The sequence below is a fragment of the Musa acuminata genome, chromosome BXJ1-4 (genome assembly GCF_036884655.1).
Source record: "Musa acuminata AAA Group cultivar baxijiao chromosome BXJ1-4, Cavendish_Baxijiao_AAA, whole genome shotgun sequence".
NCBI classification, from domain to species: Eukaryota; Viridiplantae; Streptophyta; class Magnoliopsida; order Zingiberales; family Musaceae; genus Musa; species Musa acuminata.
Window position 1 is genome coordinate 2,296,787 of NC_088330.1, and position 19,411 is coordinate 2,316,197.

The 19,411-nt window shown below is 36.4% G+C and overlaps 2 protein-coding genes and 1 non-coding gene across 3 annotated transcripts; 2 read left to right on the plus strand and 1 right to left on the minus strand.

Annotated features, from left to right (window-relative positions):
* Window positions 1–1,493: 1,493 nt before the first annotated feature.
* Window positions 1,494–1,565, plus strand: TRNAW-CCA (transfer RNA tryptophan (anticodon CCA)). Its single transcript has one exon. It is a non-coding gene; the product is annotated as a tRNA-Trp (tRNA).
* Window positions 1,566–6,226: 4,661 nt separating this feature from the next.
* Window positions 6,227–11,297, plus strand: LOC103980271 (uncharacterized). Its single transcript, XM_009396603.3, has 4 exons — window positions 6,227–6,385; window positions 7,994–8,250; window positions 9,716–10,167; window positions 10,800–11,297. Exons 1-4 carry the CDS (start codon window positions 6,261–6,263, stop codon window positions 11,061–11,063), a joined length of 1,098 nt encoding a protein of 365 aa, XP_009394878.2. The 5' UTR covers window positions 6,227–6,260; the 3' UTR covers window positions 11,064–11,297.
* A 1,762-nt stretch (window positions 11,298–13,059) lies between these two features.
* Window positions 13,060–14,277, minus strand: LOC135641141 (xyloglucan endotransglucosylase protein 1-like). The gene is made up of 3 exons (XM_065156231.1): window positions 13,969–14,277; window positions 13,686–13,879; window positions 13,060–13,616 (listed from the first exon to the last, which is right to left on the minus strand). The coding sequence occupies exons 1-3, from the start codon at window positions 14,227–14,229 to the stop codon at window positions 13,208–13,210; spliced, it is 864 nt and encodes a 287-aa protein (XP_065012303.1). The 5' UTR covers window positions 14,230–14,277; the 3' UTR covers window positions 13,060–13,207.
* Window positions 14,278–19,411: the final 5,134 nt, after the last annotated feature.

Genomic DNA, 19,411 nt, shown 5'->3' on the forward strand with positions numbered 1-19,411 from the left:
AGAGGCAGAGGCGAGGAAGAGCTGGACTACCATGTCGTAGGCGCGACAAGTGGGGACATAAGAGAGGATGAAGTGGAAGGCGATGGGGGACAAAGACGCCTAGAAAAAGGAAGAGAGACTAAGAGACTACTATATATCCAGTGTCGGATTGGTCGATGCACATCCATCTGAGGTAGGACTAAAAGCTCTCGAGCTCATCATCAGTGCGAGTGAGGTTATGTGCGTACAATGCCCTACTATATAGCAACAACTCGATGCTGCTGCTGGTGGTCGATTCCACGACGACGCCTCATCCTACTACTGATAATGGTCTCAATTTTTCTTTTAATTTAAATTATATGTGTCAATATATTAATAGTTTATTGTAAGTTAATATACCACGTAAGTAAATTCTAATATTTATTAACTCAGGCTTGGTGGGAGGGACTTATTTGTTATGTTTTTTAAAATATAAAAACTATTTTAGATGTAATTAAACGATAAAGAGTCTAATATCAAAATTATGAGAGTTAAAATAGATTTTAATCTTTAATTAAATAAAAAATATATATTTAAATAAAGTTGGAATCATACGAATCACTAAAATTTAGAAGTTATAATGTGTTTGATTTATGGTGAATCATGGAAGACAGTGAAAGTGCTTCATGAGCCAAAATTATTCAAGGATATAGGTTTATCAAGTCGGAACTGCTAAAAAGGGAAAGGCTATCATGTCCTCTAGTTTATATGAATGTTGGTAGTGGAAGGTTGTTTTCTTTTCTTTTTTTTATCATTACAATTTGCAAGTATAACAAACATAGTAACTCATTCAATAAGATGACAAGTTCAAGAAGGAATGACATGAATTGAGACCCAACAAGCTTGACTAGTATACAAAATAGCATTAGCTCCGAGTCTTAATTAAACCCAAGACCTCACTTTGAGGAATTATTATTAATTTGATGAAATAATATTACAATGGTAAAGAATTTATATTGGCAAGAGTAGTTAATTAAAACCAACAATTAAAAGAGAGATAGTGACTTGGAAGATATTGGTGATAGCCAAATCAATCCAGTTTGATGAAAATAATGAGACGCTTCGGAGTATGACTATAAAATAAATCAATATCAAACGGGTCTTTAATATAGTTCTTTTGATATTTAAGTTAATATCAAAATAATATTTTAAGATTCAAGTGAAGGTGAGATATCATAATTCAATAATCATGCTCATAAAAACCTTTTAACGCATCGTCTCTTAATCGCAAGCGTTTAGAAAAAATATTCTCAACGAAGAGAAGATTTTTTTTTTAAGATTTGATATAGTATGTCATAGGACACGTTGTCAAAAGTTTACTGACATGATAAATTTGATAATTTTAAATTTTATCTTTTTTAACTGATCGAAACATTACGTTTTGAGTTTATGATCGATGATGAATATTATTGATACGTCAACGTGGACTTTAAATCATAGAACATTAAAATATCTAGCACGCTACAAGCATGTTCGGATCCGTGGCGCAATGGTAGCGCGTCTGACTCCAGATCAGAAGGTTGCGTGTTCGATTCACGTCGGGTTCAAATTTTAAAAAAAAATTTTATTTGATAATAATAATATTCTGTTGCTTCTTTAGTTGCCGTCTGATGCAAATCAAACGATCTCCATATATCGAAGCGACCCGTTCTTTAGGTGTACCTCAAAATAGCTATATGATCGATCCTAGTTGTTTATTGTTGAATAAGCCGTACTTCCAGAGGAGGCTTATCTCTTCTTTGACTCCGAGCTATCATCTCGACCCTCTTAGTTGTGGACGGACTATTGACTAACCTCTTCCTCCCTTTGCATTGGGAGGCTTCAAATGTCTTAGTAGTATGAAAACACATTATCACAAAATCTATTTCTACGTGAAAGAAGACTTGTTAGTTCAAAAAACACATTATCACAAAATCTACCTAAACTACACTAGTTGAAATGTGGGGGGGGGGGAGATTTGGATGTTGACCCCGAGGAGACGGGTTAATCCTGCAAGATGGTTGTAGATGCAAACAAAGCAAGACAATTGGTATTGTTGCTCTCAATCTAGCCCACTTAACCTTGAAATTGTATTTTAAATCGACATGCCACCTCCTCTGTGAAGAAATAAAAAAAATCCTCTTTTTCTAATCTTTGTTGGAAGAAGACACCCTAGGACCAGACAACTAGGATAACAAAAAAAAAAGTCGAATCCTTAAGATTCGTAATAAATTAAGCCTGTAATAAGATCAACGATAGAAAAATACCAAGCTTTTGACACTCCCTAAAAAAGATAGCCAAACAACACTAGGTGTTCGATGCCACTTGGGTAGGAGAGATTTTTTAAATGTTCAAGATTGAAAAAGGGACGGTGGCGGAGTCATTAGGGCGAGGTGGCTAAGGGTTTAGACACCTTGCCTCAAACCTTAAACTAATCGATTGAACGATCGAGGGCTAGACCTCCTGACTCGATGGTTAATTTTTCTAATTCAATCGCTTAAGCTGACTAGCTGATCATTTAATTGTATGGCTTATGCTTTGAATGGTCGAATGCTTGACCATATGATCTGCATCCCAATCGACCAAATGATGATGCCCAACCCATGGGCCAAGTATATTTTGATAGCACACAACTCATGCTATATTTTGACAACGAATAATCAATAAACCAAATGTTTATTTTGATGACACATAACGCATGGGCAAAGTGTGCATTTCGACGATGCATAAACCACAAACCAATTGCATACTTCGATAACATGTAGCCCGATAGCTCAAACATGCATCTCCTAAAAGCTAATTTGCATCATAGTCCAATTAGATGTCCTTGGAACCAATAGTCCACCATTCAAATGAATGATCGAGATCGAAGTACTTTAGAGATTGATGGTTGTATGATCGAAGTACCATTCAAATGGGGCTAGTGATACGAAGAGATTGACATGGCAAACATGTAAGCTCAAACGTGGCTAACAAGTTGGTCATCCTAACCACCTGTCAGTCACACTTGGTCAATAAGTGGTGATTGAATTCGATCATATGACCTCATGATAAGTGAGGTCAAATGTTGTAGGCTTTTAGCATACCAAACATCTTACCACGCCTTTGCCTAAAATATTACACAATCTCCTCTCATGCCCAATGATCTCCGACGTAACCATTCCTCGAGCGATCTATAAAAGGGATCTCAAGGTATGCATTTCATCCGTTTACTTTTTCGAGCTCACTAGCTAGTTTGATCGATCCAACTAGATTTAAATTTTCTAACTTTAAGAATTGACTTGATCATTAAAGCTGACATACTGTTGTAGAACCGAGAGAGCTCGGAGGTGCTTTGATTAGATTCAATTCACCTCTTCAATTCAAACAATCACTAAACACTATCTAAATTCTTTCCAATATGAGTACATTGAAGTACTTTACAATTCCATTAGTTGAGTCTAAAACATTGACTTAAAAATCACTATCTAAGTCTAAAGTTCCCATCTTTTTCCTTGTAAAGTGAGATTACTCCAGTTTTAGTTGTTCATTTCAAAAGAGAACAAGAAATTTAGCAAATGACTAGTTATCAAAATTAGATCAAACATCAATCCGGTGAATTCTCGAGTCATTGGATTATTGATTGATTACAGTGGGGGACTCAACTAATCTAAATTGTGAGTTTAATAACATTTTTAATGTAATATAATAAGAAATAAATTGAAAAAAGTAGTGAAAGAAAATGGTAAGGAAACCGGCAAAAGAGCAACTTTTTAAGGAGATGATAAAATCATAAATATAATAAGATATATTTTCTTTCATCCTTTAAAACTCAAATGGTTTAACTCATTGAACCAATCAATCATCTAATTTTCATTTTTTTTTTATTTGATCGACTGGTCTGATCTGAGTTTTATAACTACGGTGAAAAGTGAATCATTCACCTCAAGATCAGATTTTGAGAAGAAAAAAAAATCAATTCTTAAGTAAATCTCCATTAAACCTAAACTTTGAGTTCTGTCTACATACAAAGATCAAAGATGTCTTGAAATTGCCTTACCTTAATAGCTGTAAAATATTATTAAAATATGTTGAAAATGTGGTGGTTTTATTGGTGAGCTTCATTTTGGAATTGGAACAAGTGATGAAGACTGATTGACTAGTTTTTGTTATGGTTTTAATGAGTTTATTTAATGCTTGTATATGAGAATATAAACATATATCGATTGTCTAGCTTTATTATGGCTTCGGTTGGGAATGTTTATATTGGTCTTATGATGATTGTAATATCTACAAGGTTTGTGACAAAGACTATGTAGTTTTTTCTTTTTTTCTTTTTTACCATTTAGCCTATCAAGTTGAACATTAATTTTGGACTCATCATGCAATTTGATGAGGCTTGATGTTATACAAGCTTTTATGACATTATCATAAATTCTATGGAAAGATAAAAATTATTGAGATCATTTCTTTTAAGCCACACGATCCTATACAACCCATGTTGAATAGTCTATCAACGAGGCCAAGGAAGAATGACATGACAAGAGCAAGTTAGTCAAGAAGGAAGTCATTCCTAATAAATACAACCCACTAGTGGACTTTGATCCAGTGCTCCAACAATCTTTTCTTTCTATATTAATAATGGTCAACGTAGATGTCATTTTCATCGGTAACATTGGTCATTGTATATGTCATTTTCTTAAAATCTATTTTAGATTTAGATTTCTTTTTGTCTACATTAGCGAGGGTCATTATATATGTGATTTATAAGATCAAGTGGGTGGTGCCACGCCACCTTTCACGTGAAAACCATAAATCCAGATGTGAAGAAAAAGATAACACCAATTAGATTTTATTTGTTGTTTAACGATTAATATTATTAATTATTATTATTTTATTTGATAAATCAATATTTGATTGTTTTATTGCCTTTTGGAGCTCAAGAGCTCTCAAATGGTAAAATCATATGGGTACCTCTACCATCCAAAATGGATAATTTCTTGTTAACGTACGATGTTAAGTGAAGAAATAGTCTTAGGCTCTTGGCTCGTGAGAGAATTGATAAAAACATTTAGTCTCAAATTAGTTAAGAGTAAAGAAACCAAAGACTCTTAAGTCTATTGAGTTACCCTTAACCTCAAATGCGTCTTTTGAAATTCACGAGATTTGAAATGATCAAATCGTATGGGTACACTTATCGTCCAAAATGAATAATTCCTCACAAGTCTATATGGTAGCACTAATGATAGACCGACCAAATGTGTACTGATAAGGACATTTTGAAACTCATGAGCTCCGATAAAACAAAACCATGGGAACACCTATTATCCAAAAATGAATGGCTCTCCGATATTTTATGAGATGAAGTACCAATAAAGATATTTAATCTCATGTTAGTTTATATACAATTATTTTCATCAACTTGATGCTTAGAATAATATTATTTTTATCACTATAATTATGAAAGATCGACTTTTGCTAAAATTATATAGCGATGATGATGATGACATGGGTCCTGGAAATTTCATGGGGTGATTTGGACAAACAACAATTCATTTTTTAAGACAACTTAGGTGCTAAGCTATCTATAGTTGATAATCATAATCTACATGATTTTCCGTCTTCAAGTAAAGAATCGATGAAGTAAACAATACAGATATAAAATATGAGGGGTGATTATGTATAGAGAAGAAAAAATTATGTGTAATTTCTCTCTTTTATAAGATTTTTTATCTTAGGGTTTAGATTTATTATTTGAGATGGTAAAAGAGTAGTAGTCGTGATTGGACTCCGCATGGTTGAATTCATTGAGACAGGTGGCACTCCCTGATTGGTGAACAGGCTTCTGCCTTTCTCCACCGAGTGCCAGCTATCGTCCAGCGCGGACGCCAACCACGAATCACGACCTTTGGTTTTCAAGCAAGCGCAGCGACGCATTCTTCACCGTTTGATCTGACATGAGCGCGTCCATCCTACGGTCCTGATTTGTACAAGGACGTAGCCAAAAGGATGGACGCGTGGTGCTGTTATTCCGTAGAATAAGTATCATAATAACTCTATGCAACTGTTACATCGACCGTTCAAATCTATCTCCTGTGGGTGGACGTTAAGAAGATGTATCGCATGTAAAATATATGCGGATAATCTCATAAAGAAAGATTCGAGGGAGAACCGCAACGGGCTCTTCCACACCACAGACCGACGGAAACGTCGCCGTCGGGGGAAGTATATATATAGGAAGAGGAGAAAAGGCATGGTATCCTTGAGCTTTTGTACCTACGGCCATGGGGGGAGGAGATGCAGGCGATGCAACCTCGAAGACCAGGGTCGTGGTGGTCGGCGGGGGAGTTGCCGGGGCGGTCCTCGCCAGGTCCATGCAGTTCCTCGCCGACGTAGTCCTCATCGACCCGTATGGATCGCTCTCTCTCTCTCTGTGCCGTGTTTTTCCCTGCGTTTCTTGACAGGAATTAGCTTTGGAACGTAAAGTGGATGATGGGGGTATCATCGACCAGATCGACCCCGGTTTGATTACAGATTATTCGCCCTAATATCTTGAAAAGTTGCTTTTTTGATGAATTTGTTGGGCTTCTATGTGCTATTTTATCATCTCTCGTTTCATTGTTTGTTCGTGTATTATCTGCAAAATTGAGTGGCTTTTGATGTAATTGTCATAAGAAAGTGGGTATCTGGCCGATTGGTTCCCTCTCGGTTTACAATTTCGACAAGGAAAATACATCCGAAATGTGGATTGAGATATTCGAAATTATATTCTTTACATTAACAATTATCATGGGGGAGGCTCCCTTGTTAATCCTCACCAGTACTGAAGAAAAGTTGGCCTTTTTCCCCCTCCCTGTGCCTACCTAATATTTTCTCCTGGAAAGATGGATCTGACCACCCCAGCTGTCGGATCGTTGAAATCCGTCCATTGCCTGCTGTTGATCCATTTAGATCTAAAACCTTCCCCATCTGTATCAAGAGGCAGCAGGACACTGATTTTGCGTCCCCTGAATCATTTTTAACAGTCATAAACTATTGATAATTTCATCTTTGCAATCCAGCATAAGATTGTGGATAGGAATGAAGTCTCTAGACATCTTGGCTAGTTGTGGATGATATGTAATTTGTCGTCAATATCTCCTATAAACGTTTAAGAGGAATAATTCAAGGACAGTTCATGGATTATGACGAGTCCATGTTAATTTGCTCCCTAGCATGCAGGAAGATCATATTAAATTGATATATGCCAAGCTGATAAAAGATGCAGTTTTGAGAGAAGAAATCAAAGTTATACAAATGAATGTACTCATCCCCCCTTCTAAAATATAAAGAATCCTTCTGTTATGAATAGCTTAAACAGAGATTTTGAGACGTAACGTGGTGCACTTTAATAGGTATGACATCTGTAAGTAGCTATGCGTTACTCACAGTTATATAACTGTTGTGGGATTAGTAGCATCAGAAGACGGTGGGGAAACTCAATTTGGCTGCAAAATATGGCATAGTCAGTGTAGCTATTATGGAACAATAGCTCACTGATCAACCACTTTCATGTTGAGAAAGGGCATTAATATATTATTTATTTGGAGTTTGGATTTACCACAGATAGGGAATTAATACCTAATATATTTCTGCATTGGAGGAGTAGCTGTTGTAATTTCTGGCTGGATAAATAAATGTTTGAATTTTTATTATTGAACATGAATTATTGATTATCAAAAAAATACATGCTAGTTTTCCGATGAAGTCAGGATCTCTACAATGATGTTTTAGTTGTTTGTGTGCCTGTAATGTAAACACACTATTTACCTTACTAATGCAAGAGTTATAACGTCAGATGAATGTTCCATGTCTTCACATGCTTATGTGTCTAGTAGAACTGGTGTATTTTAGCTGGTATACCTTAAGGGTAATACATTTCTTATCTGGACATGCAGCTTATTCAAATCATATAATTAATTAGTTTTAGATATTTCTGATTAGTTTAATGATATATATTTTCAAACTCTGATATTAGGAAGGAATATTTTGAGATTCCCTGGGCAGAATTGAGATCAATGGTTGAGCCTTCCTTTTCAGACAGATCACTGATTAAACACACTGATTACCTTACTAATGCAAGAGTCATAACATCTTCGGCCGTCAATATCACTGAAAACCAGGTTTTGACGGCAGATGGCAATTCAGTTTCATTTGATTATCTTGTCATAGCCACTGGTCATGCATACTCAACTCCTACAAGCAAAAAAGAAAGGCTCGAGCAGTTTCAACAAGGTAATTATTCAACATTCTTTTCTTCGTTAGATCTGCATGGGCATGTTTCTTATTTGTACTTTGACTCTCAGCACATCAGGAAACTTCGACAAATATTGTGCAGCTTTGTGCTAACAGTTGAATTTTCTTTTTTCTTTTCTTTTTTTTAACTTTTGTATAGCTAAAATTGGTTTACTAATATCCATTTTGGCCAATTTCAGTGGAAATAATTAGTAATTTTTTTGTGTACTCCAGAACAGTCATTTGTCTTTGCTAGTTGATTTTTCATTGGATGCTTAAACTTAACAAAATTTGTTGATTATATCATCTCTACCTTTGTGCGTTCACTTTGGAAATGCATCTCAATGGATGGGTTTTATTTAGATATTCAGGGAATTACTTGTGTTGTATAGTGCACTCCATGCTTAAAGGTTTCTTGGCCTTCAACGATACACACCGGCAACATTCTGAGATTAGATTGGACTTACAAGATTCCAACTTTGGCCCTTGGCACATATTTTGCAACTCCAATGTATTAACAAATCAGACTTGGACCTGCTACAACATCACCATGGATCCTTATTTTGGTTTTTACTCATGGAAGGATATTCCTCTGACTCTCAACTGGCTTTAGAAGTGCTGGAGGGTATCATATCATAAAATATCGAATTTGATATCCATTTATTTATTTATTTTCTTGGTTTAAGGTCCAAGCAGGTACACCATAGCAAATTCTTTCTTTACATGTAAAGAGGTAAAAAATTATCTATATATGCATAAGTTCTTATTGACCAAAAGCATATGATTTTCTCCCATTAATAATTAACGCTAGTAAGTGAAAAAATAAATTTATTTTGATCTACTGGCAACTATGCAATATAGAATGATTTAAGCAATTTAAAAGTGAAAAGATTATAGGAGCCTGACAATCGATTGAAAAAAAATTCCGAAGTAGACTCTAGAAGTTAGCTTCCCTTACAATGAATTTGGCATTGTTAATACTAATTTTAAGTTTTTAACTAATATTATGATCATGTTTATTTTTTTGAATATTAAATTAATCTGGAGTTACATACTCATTATTTCATTGATGATATTCCTATGTTCTCACATCTTCATTGTTAAATTCTGCTTCCTATCTCAATTAATCTAGTGACTGTTCAGTTTTTTCCTCTTCCTGTCGTGCTGCTCACTGAGTTAATATGATTTCATGATCAAGCTTGAGGTCATGCATAAATTGTATGTCCAGAATAGATGCCTGCCCATGCACATGTTTTGAACTATATAGTGGAATGAGTAGTTTGTTTATTTTGGATAATTATTTTATTAAAGCAGGTTAGAAAGCATCACTTATTTTTATCTGTGACTTCTTTCCCCTGTTCATATAGGACTAGACACAAATAATCCGTGAAATATCATGCAGCTTCTGTAAAGATAAATCTCATTTACTGCATATATTGACAGCTGGTTTTCCTTCCATGTTTAGATAATCAGAAGATTAAATCTTCCCAGTCTGTTTTAATCGTTGGAGGTGGTCCATCTGGTGTTGAACTTGCTGGAGAGATTGCAGTTGACTATCCAGATAAGAAGGTGACTATTGTTCACAAAGGGTCAAGGGTACTGGAATTCATAGGGCACAAAGCATCCAAAAAGACACTAGATTGGTTGATATCAAAGAAAGTAGAAGTGCTTTTAGAGCAGTCAGTTGATCTGGACTCCATTTCAGAGGGAGATGGAGTATATACCACATCAACTGGACAAAAGATTTCAGCTGATTGCCATTTTGTTTGTGTGGGTAAGCCACTGGGATCATCATGGCTCCAGGATTCTGCTCTCAGGGATTGTTTAAACGAGAACAGAAGGCTGATGGTTGATGAATACTTAAGGGTCAAAGGTCGAAGTAATATCTTTGCCATTGGAGACATTACCGACATTCCTGTAAGTCTGCATCTGGACTTTCACTTGAACCAAACCTTTTATGAATAACTAGTAAATGACTGTTTTGCACTCTAGGAGTTGCTAGAAATATATATTACTATAAAGATGATTAGGAGAAGGTATAGTGTCTGTCTACTTAACTTCACCTATTTTAGTTCTTGAAGAGAGGTGTATATTTTCAATCAGATTAAATAATATGTTGATAGTACATAGTACGGTTCCAGAATAATTTTTTGAAAATACTTTTTTATTTCTTGGAGAAAGAGCATGAGTAGCGCCTTCTTAACCTGATTTACTTCATCACAAGTACTGCCCCAAGTATTGTTGGGATTCGCACCTTGGTTCTCCTAAAAAATAGAAGAAAGAGAAAAAAGGCTGCTCTTTAGTTGTTTATTCTAAAATTTCCTTTGAGAACAAAAATCCAAGGTGCAGAGTCTCGAAATGCTACTTAAAATTAAAGTCCAATTTGTTCTAACATTGAAACTTCATAAGATTACTCGACCAGATGCATGTTCTTCCAACTACTACTTATTCCATTGTTTACAATGTTAAAAGGCCTTGTCATTCCATCATAGTTAAGTTGAAATCAAATTGAACTCACTGATAATATTATGCATTGCTCTCATCTTCAGGAAATTAAACAAGGATTCCTTGCGGAGAGACATGCCACAGTGGTCATCAAAAACCTGAAGCTGTTAATGAAGGGAACCAAGGAGAATAAGCTGGCAAAATACAAAGCTGCATCTCCTATGGCAATTGTTTCTTTGGGTAGAAAAGAAGGAGTGGCACAGCTCCCATTCGCAACAATGATTGGATGCCTGCCTGGTCTCATCAAGTCCAAGGATTTGTTTGTGGGAAGGACCAGGAAAACTCTGGGGCTGGTTTCTAGCACTTGAAAGCAAAGTTAAGAGATTGTGTGTGCATTGACTGCTAAGAGGAATGTTTGGTGGTTGTATATCACTTTTGTTCATGTATTGTTTTCTGTAATTGTGCCAATCTGAAGATATTACATAGACCTGATTTGAATATTATCATTTTATTTCACATGAAAATGTCAATGGCTACCTGAGATGAAATTTCTGTGCTTTTGACAGTTTTAAATTATTGGATTTTAATATATTATTGCAATACCCAAGTAGTCTCATATGGATGTAAATTCAAACTATGGAAACATTTATCATAATTTATTGATGTGCTAGGATCAATACAATGAACTCAGATCAGAGTAAGGTTATGATTTTGGCAGAGCTCAAATCATCTTAAACTTTAGAACTGTGAATGTGCTTCATAGCAGTGGGTCATCTAAAGTGGAGAAAGGGTAATCTTGAAGAGGTAAATGCAGTAAGCTCTTCTATAGACACATCTAGGCAAGTATCTGATATAAATCAGAAAAAAAGGGTTTGAATTTGAGTTTATAAGCAATCTCTTTTGACTTAGCTCTCGCTTAATTATTTTCATATGGATAAATGAAAATTTCAACCAAAATGTTGTAAGGATCATTACATAAAATTTTGAAGTTTAAATAATCCTAACGCCTTTGATAAAAATAATGATCAGATCTCCTCAAATCTACAGACTCCTATAAGAAACAGAGTTGTCGATGCCATATATTTTTTTAATGCCGAACCATGAACAGTTATATGTTATATCATAGTTAGAAAAAATGCATATGATTGAAGTTTTGTACAACCAAACTCTAACAATTCGAATATGTTTTGTAGACAATAACTCTTTAAAACTAAAATATAAGGGGAATTCAGTGGACATTTCTAAAAGAAGAACACCTTTGGGTTCTTTTCCTGAAAACTTACCATTTGTTTCGCTTGTGTTTATCTACTTTTCTGTTCTTATTTGTGGCAGATCATTCACATGTTAAAGGTGCAGACCAACCAAACATTCATGAATCATCACACATCAATGCATCATCAAGCAGCAACTTATCACAGTGCAAAAAATAGAATTGCTCATTCATGTGACAGGTGAGGTCTTGGCATGAGTCTACTTGTGAGGATGACCAACTGTGCTCAAACATCCAATTCGTAACTTTTGTTGATTCATCGGGCACTATCTTATAACTGGTAAACTTGATGATATGATGCGTAAGAAGCTGTGCAAAATATGCTGAAGAAGGCTTTGCTCGATACAGAATTGATCAGAGCAGGTTTTGATCAAATCTCAAAGACTATATGATGAGGAAGAAAATACATGGATGATTTAGAAATCAGAGTTGCTTTAGTTTCCTTTTTTATCTTAGTTTTCGAGATGAGCTTATTCAAAGTTTTAAATCCTATGAGATTCAAATATAGTCCTTTCTTGGAAAATTTACTGCATTTTGGTTGTGAAGTTGAGAAAATTATGACTCTGCACAATTTATTGAAGCCCCGTGATGGAAGTGCATTTAGAACATCCATTTTTAGGTGGAGGACCAATACGCTGGATGGTGGAAATTTATGGATATGTGTCAGAGATCTGAACCATTTTGCAGAAGTTTTGGATGTCTGAACCTTTACTAAATTTATGGAATGATGCCCTCTTGTAATCTTTTTGTGTGTGTATCCCAGTATGATCAAGCTTTTCAATGTAGTGTCCTGTTTGGATAACTTCAATCTTTTCTTACAATGATGACCTCATGTTTCCTGTACCACTTGATTCAGATCATATGGTCTGATTAAGAATGAAACTACTTGCTTTTTGTTCACCATGATACAAGTGTTTGATTTCAGTGACAGCTGATGGCAGCTTTTACTTGCAACCTTAAGATTTCTGGTCGAGTATGAACCTTTGAGTTGTGTGTGGTGATCGCTTGATGCAACCATTACTACTTGCTTGATGTAGTAATTGGGAATGAACCTTGATGCAACCATATGATCTCAAACGACAACTGCATGACCATATGATGATGCTATATACCACACTTTATTGCTAATCCGGTAGACGCAGAACAGAAGTCTATACATGGAGTTTGCTGGTATTGACAAGAAGGAAACCCTGCAACATGAGGAAGAAAGATGATAGTGCCAAGAACAGAGCTCATTCTCCCTTACGTCATGGAGCACTCTGGGGGAAACCCCTGCGGGAAACGCTTCAGGTCAGTGCAGTAGTGGTAGATCATGTAGTTCTTCTGCACCCACCTCATCCTGTCTTGGCTGGGGGTGTCCAACTCTTGGCTCCACCAGCCTCTGGCGGCGGCGGGGACGGCCGAGCTGGAGTTCCTCGGAGCACAGCTCGAGATACCGGAAGACCAGACGCAGGCGTCGGCGTTGAAGTTCCTGTAGGAAGCGGTGAAGGGGGCGTTGTTCCAGTTGGTCTTGACCAGCCCGCCCCTGGTGGCCCAGTCGTCGGCGTTCCACAGGCTCGAGTAGATTCTCATCGGCTGGTTCTTGGGGAAAGGGATGCCTCTCGATTCCAGGTTCTTGAAGTCCCTGATCGGTGTGCCGTCGACCATGAAGCTGCAACGATGGCGGACGGATGGTGAGCATCTTCGACACCGTTGATGGGGATTCGAGAGGAACACTTACATGACATGTCTGGGGTTCCAGAGAACAGAGTAGGCGTGGAAGTCCTTGGTGGGATCGAACCAGAGCTTGAACTGCATTTCCCTGTTCCCCTTCCCCTGCGTGTACACGTTGGTGTGGAGGGTGTAGGGATCACCGGTGAGGTTGCCGAGGAACTCGAAGTCGATCTCGTCGTGCGTCGGCCCCTGAGAGGACAACTGCAGAAGCAGATCAAGAACGCCATCAGTGACTGGAATTACGACGAACAGTTCGCATAAAAACCGGTGGGGAGCAGAAGGATCCGTACGTAGTAGGCAGTGACGGTGCCAGCGGAGTTCCCCGGCACGAGCTTGAGCTGCATGTCGATCTTGCCGAAGAGGAACTCCTTCTTGGACTGGAAGCCGGAGCCGGACGTCCGATCGAGGGAGAGGGTGAGCAGCAGGCCATTGTTCAGGATCTTGGCGCGCTCGTCGCCCCAGGTGAGGTCGAAGTCCTGGTAGAAGTTGGCAGCTACGGCCATGGTCATGGCCAAGTAGGAGCAGAGCAAGAGGTGGATCAGCGACGCCATCGTTGCAGCAGAGGAGGAAGATGAAGCGAGTGAGTGTTGTGGGAGTGAGGTGGGTGAGTGGGATTTATAGAGCAGGGGGTGGGGAAGGGTGGGGTCGAGGCGGCGTTTGGAAGGATCTGCCATGAGTTGGCTACAGACTGGAGTTGGATACGTGTGTTCGTGTGGAAGGAGGGCATGTCAGCCAGCTAAAGAAGGCCCGAGTGAGGAAGGTGATGAGGGCACCGACAATGAGACTCGACTGTTGATTTGGCTCCTCAGGTTGTTTTCGTGTTGGATTTGCTCGTTTGACTATCGATAGGTAGTGATGTGGAAAGTTTAGTCTCCTATTTGATCCAAAATAGTAGATCTAACTTTATAGTTATATACTCATTAGATCTTTGCCCAATATAACCCCCTATACTTCTTACCCATTATAACCTCTATACTCAAGAGCTTATGTATCCTCTTCAAGAATCAAATCAAATCGTTATATAGTGGGCATGAGATATAATTTAATGGTGACTTCATATTGTAATCTGCTCTCCGATCGAATTCATAGTTACTCTTTCATACTCGTGCCCGTTACTATGTCTAAATTTAGGTTGACTTGAGGATAATTAATTAGCTTATTAAAAACATATTTGAGCCTTAGTCATTGACCAAAAATACATATTAATAATTTTATATTTATCACGTCCTTAAACATTCTAATGTAAGACTAAATCAGAATATTATACTCATTAGACTAAATTAGAATATTACACTTAGCCAATCAAAGAAAAATAAATAATATACTCATCAATACTAACTTCATTGGATGGTGTAGTTGAAAGGAGTCGATGAGCTTTACAGGAAAGATTTACCAGACAAAAATAATAGCTATGTGAGATGATCTGGCACAATTATTGGTGCAAGGAATTGGGCACTTGAAGTTATATCGATGCCAAGGACAATATTGCAAAGCTGTGAGTTGGGATGTTCCAGCTTCGATCAGTCCTACTCAGACAGACAGACAAAAGAGAAAGGTAAAGCTCTTGCACTGATTTAATATGTATCAGAAATTTCAATCGATTCTCTAAAACTGAGTGAGTTCCTTTAAATATTTTTACAATAAAAATTGTTTTTTGAATGGAGAATATTGATCATATCAATTCCCAAGTCTTATGTGCCATGCAATCCGAGTTTACCATCAATTAATTACTTATTAACTGGAAGTATTGATAATATCATATCCTAGCTTTATCATCATCAAGTACTTAGTTGTCCAGTAAATTCCAGCGTCGGAGAAACTGAGTTTGTCTTCCACTATTCATTCACATTTATGGATGTGAAATCAGGACAGCATGAAACCATCATCGATGGAAATTACTGACAAACAAAGTTGGATGGGGGCAACCCTTCTTTTATCTCTCCGCTAGCAGAGAAAACCAAATGGAATCTTTATGGATTATAAAAAGGAATTACTCTAAAGAACCACAAGCAGTTCATTCAATGGCTTTTACTTGAAGTGCTGCAGCAGCAAGTTCATGGGAGGTATGAATAAAATGAGGCTTCGAGTGAAATTAAATTTCCCATGTCAAGATCATGATAAAAATATTGAGCCAAGGGTAAGTCTAAGTCGATATCTTACAAAACTATATCGAGACATATTCGATAAGATTTTTTTAAATATTTAAATTGGTTTAAATTTGAAGGATTCAATTATATGTCAAATATATAAGATGTGACTTGTATTATGCTGCATGATCATTAAGTTTGAGATCATCGATCTTATGATTGCTATCCCATCATAAGTGGAATCATGTTGAATTAAATTCATTAAATTAACTTTTCATTGATATCATATAATTAACCTCTCGTGGAGCTGAATCGATCCCTTATTAATTTTGTTATGACATTATGTTTATATTAAACAAATATTTATTTTTAAAAAATAACATAAAAAAGAAGAAAAATAATATTACTTACTTATTAATCTATTTTTCCTCTATAGCATAAGAAGTTGGTACTGTCATCAACCATAAGATCTTACTACAAACTTGTAGTAAGATTCCATGAGAAATCATTTTAGATCATTGCATTACATAAATTTCATTTATTTGAGGAATACGATGCATCAATTATTTTTCATGATCCATGTAGAACCTTTCAGATCTCTCGGACCTTTGCACCATGCGATTCACGTGCCATTATTAGGGCAGCATAATGATTGTGTTTGTCCAAATGATCATCCTTGTCGTCACGTGCCGAACACCATCCAAGAAGAGGGATCGATAGATATCTTCATGTCTTTTATATTTTTACCACGTGCTTCATACGTGAATTGACGTCAGCGAACATTATCGGTTTGATATTATTTAAATATAATGTACATTATATTAAAATGTAAAATATATTGATAAGTTTATAAAAATAATTATTATGATATCTTAAAACACATAAAATTGGTCCGACATGTTCATAGGTTGAGAGATATATATTAACCTAAATAACCTAAGAAAAATGTAAATATATTTGATAAATAAATAAATTTGGATCCAATTTTATATTTACTTAATCTGAATCTCATAACTATGACTATGAGTAAATATGTTTGTGCAATAGTGTAGTGAATGTGAAGGATTTTAATATTTAGAGGAATATATTATTAGCTACTCTAGAATATATAGAATAAAAAAATGAAAAAAAATATATATGATGTTGGCCATCTTCATAAGCCATCAAATTAAATTAGTACACTATTTTAATATAAATGTCATGGCCCATTCAATCCCTTTTAATGAACTTGAAGGAGAAAAACAATAATAATAATAATAATAAATAAAAAGGACTGTAATAATGTGTGTAATTATGGGAGGGTCCACCTGCTCACAGTGGAAGCTGCTCTTGATGAGCATTAAAAGAGGTTGTGGATGCTTTGAACTCACCCTCATATGGTACACTCAAAGCAGCTCAATTGATGGACCCTTGTCCACCATCACATCAATCTAAGGGGAAGAAGAAAAAGGAAATTAAGGCCATTATAATTAATGGTGGGTATGGGACTTTCATGTGCATTATTGTCCCATCAAACAATTTCAATTAGTGTTGTCATAGTAGGGTTTGATTGAGTCAATGGAGGTTTCTGTGATTCATATGGAGAGGTAAGACCTATGTCAATCAATCACCTCTCGCTCCTCATCCTATATCTCCAATGTCTCTTGGTAGAGAAGGGAAAAAAATGAGATGACAAAGACATTCCACTGTCTTTGTCGGTATATCAATGGCTGGCGAGCTAAGACTTGCATCCATGTAGAAATTATTTTTCTCATCATCAATATTTCTAGTTAAATTAAGGGCAATGAAAATTTTTCTCACAAATTTTGTTAAAATTTCTTATAGATTAATGATGAGTTTGATCATGGTTTACCCATTTGTTTCATTATCTATTACAAGTTTTATCACATGTAATATCTCTAGAAATAAGTCCTTTATAGGAATTGTAACACATAGGATGTTCATAAATTTTGAATCTAATTTAAATGTGTTGAGTATATCATTCCACATAAAAATTCTTTCTAACTTAACTACTAAGGGATTCGAATCGGAACGAGGTTTGAGTATATAGATATTTTTGTATCTCAATTCATCTCAAATTCAATTAAAGGATACTCAAATTCAATTAAAAAGTGTTTTTGGGGAAAACATTTTTTTTGTCATCCATAATTCTATATAAACATTTTAGGGTTTCTCCTAGATTTCTATATGAGTGGTAGATATGGCCAGAGAAGGCCTCCGGCCCAAACCCAACATATACAACACCACTTCTCCATTCCCAACAATGGAAGTCTTCAATATATAAATATCACACAGCTCAAAGATATGTGCACAAACCATACAAACTCCTTTTCTACCATGGTTATCTAGATGATTATGAAAGCCATACAAAGAAAAAGAAATTTCATATCACCATCATATGTAGTCAACATCAAAAGTTCAATTAACCTTATGATGCACAACTGACAATTGTATCAGCATACCATGGGAAGTAAAATGCTTGGGCAGATTGCCAGCAAGTGTAGATATGAATTCCAATATCAAGTAATGATAAAATGTGATTCTGTACAAAATTACATCATGAATGTTCCGCAGAAATTTATACTGATAAATGCATACAGGTAGCAAGCAAACTAAAGATGAGCCAATATATGCTTGCATGCTTTTGCAAACATTAATTTCCCAATTGTCAATAATGTTAAGATATGGCATGGCCCATTCACAATCATATATACATATATATATATATATATATATATATATATATATATATATATATATATATATATATATATATATATATATATATTGTTATGTAGTGTCCCAAGGATGCTCATGCAGCACGTGGGAACAACCTACAGGGTGGAAAAGAAGAGATCAAGATAGAGAAAGGAATGGAATGAAGTCAATTACCCTCTCTCTCTCTCTCTCTCTCTCTCTCGCGGTCTGTCTCCATCTCTCTTTGGCTCTCTGCCTGCAAGAGAATTGAAGATCCATTAATGAGGTTTGGTGGAGTCACTGATCGAGGGATGTGAAAGTATACGTCAGGTACACAACAGTAGATTCGGGGAACCTCAGTTATTGCCTCTTTGACTCCATTTGCCTCCCTTCCCTCCTCTCCTCCGCGCAACGAAAACGATTTAATCTCCTTATAAAGGAGGCATTCGTTGAAGGCATAGCCAGGAGGCCATGAGGAAGAAGAGATGGGCTCCGACGTCTGCCATGGCTGCTTGCTTAATTCTAGTCGTTGCTGCTATGTGTTCAGCTGCACTCGGTCGAGAGATGGGGAGAAAGCGAAGGCATGCAATGGAGGCCGAGAGGATACCAGCGAACGAGTCGGTCGTCGATGCTGCTGCCATGAACCTCTGTGACTGTCTTGATCGACCGAAGAGGAATGATAGCTTGGTTGATGACTACAAGCGGCTCGTCCCTATTGGTCCAAATCCTTTGCACAATAGATGAAGGAAGTAACAAGCTTTGGTCGACAGGGAATGAGGTAGAAGAGGTTATATGCTGCTCTTCTGCTCGAAGAAGGGAAAGAAGAAGAACAAGAAGTAATGCTCCTCTTTAATGCTGTAATAATGCTCTTCTGCTTGTTTTTCTTCTTTTTCCTGTTACAGGAGAGCTTACCGTGTTAAATTTAGGAAGGAAATGTTACTTCTTTCAG

Bases quoted from the DNA above. Each gene is read 5' to 3' on its own strand.
- LOC103980271 (XM_009396603.3), top strand. From the start codon at position 6,261: ATGGGGGGAGGAGATGCAGGCGATGCAACCTCGAAGACCAGGGTCGTG. The intron at 6,386-7,993 runs GTATGGATCGCT...CTCTGATATTAG, and splicing joins GACGTAGTCCTCATCGACCC to GAAGGAATATTTTGAGATTC. The intron at 8,251-9,715 runs GTAATTATTCAA...TTCCATGTTTAG, and splicing joins GCTCGAGCAGTTTCAACAAG to ATAATCAGAAGATTAAATCT.
- LOC135641141 (XM_065156231.1), bottom strand. From the start codon at position 14,229: ATGGCGTCGCTGATCCACCTCTTGCTCTGCTCCTACTTGGCCATGACC. The intron at 13,880-13,968 runs GTACGGATCCTT...CTGCTTCTGCAG, and splicing joins GCACCGTCACTGCCTACTAC to TTGTCCTCTCAGGGGCCGAC. The intron at 13,617-13,685 runs GTAAGTGTTCCT...CCATCGTTGCAG, and splicing joins TGGAACCCCAGACATGTCAT to CTTCATGGTCGACGGCACAC.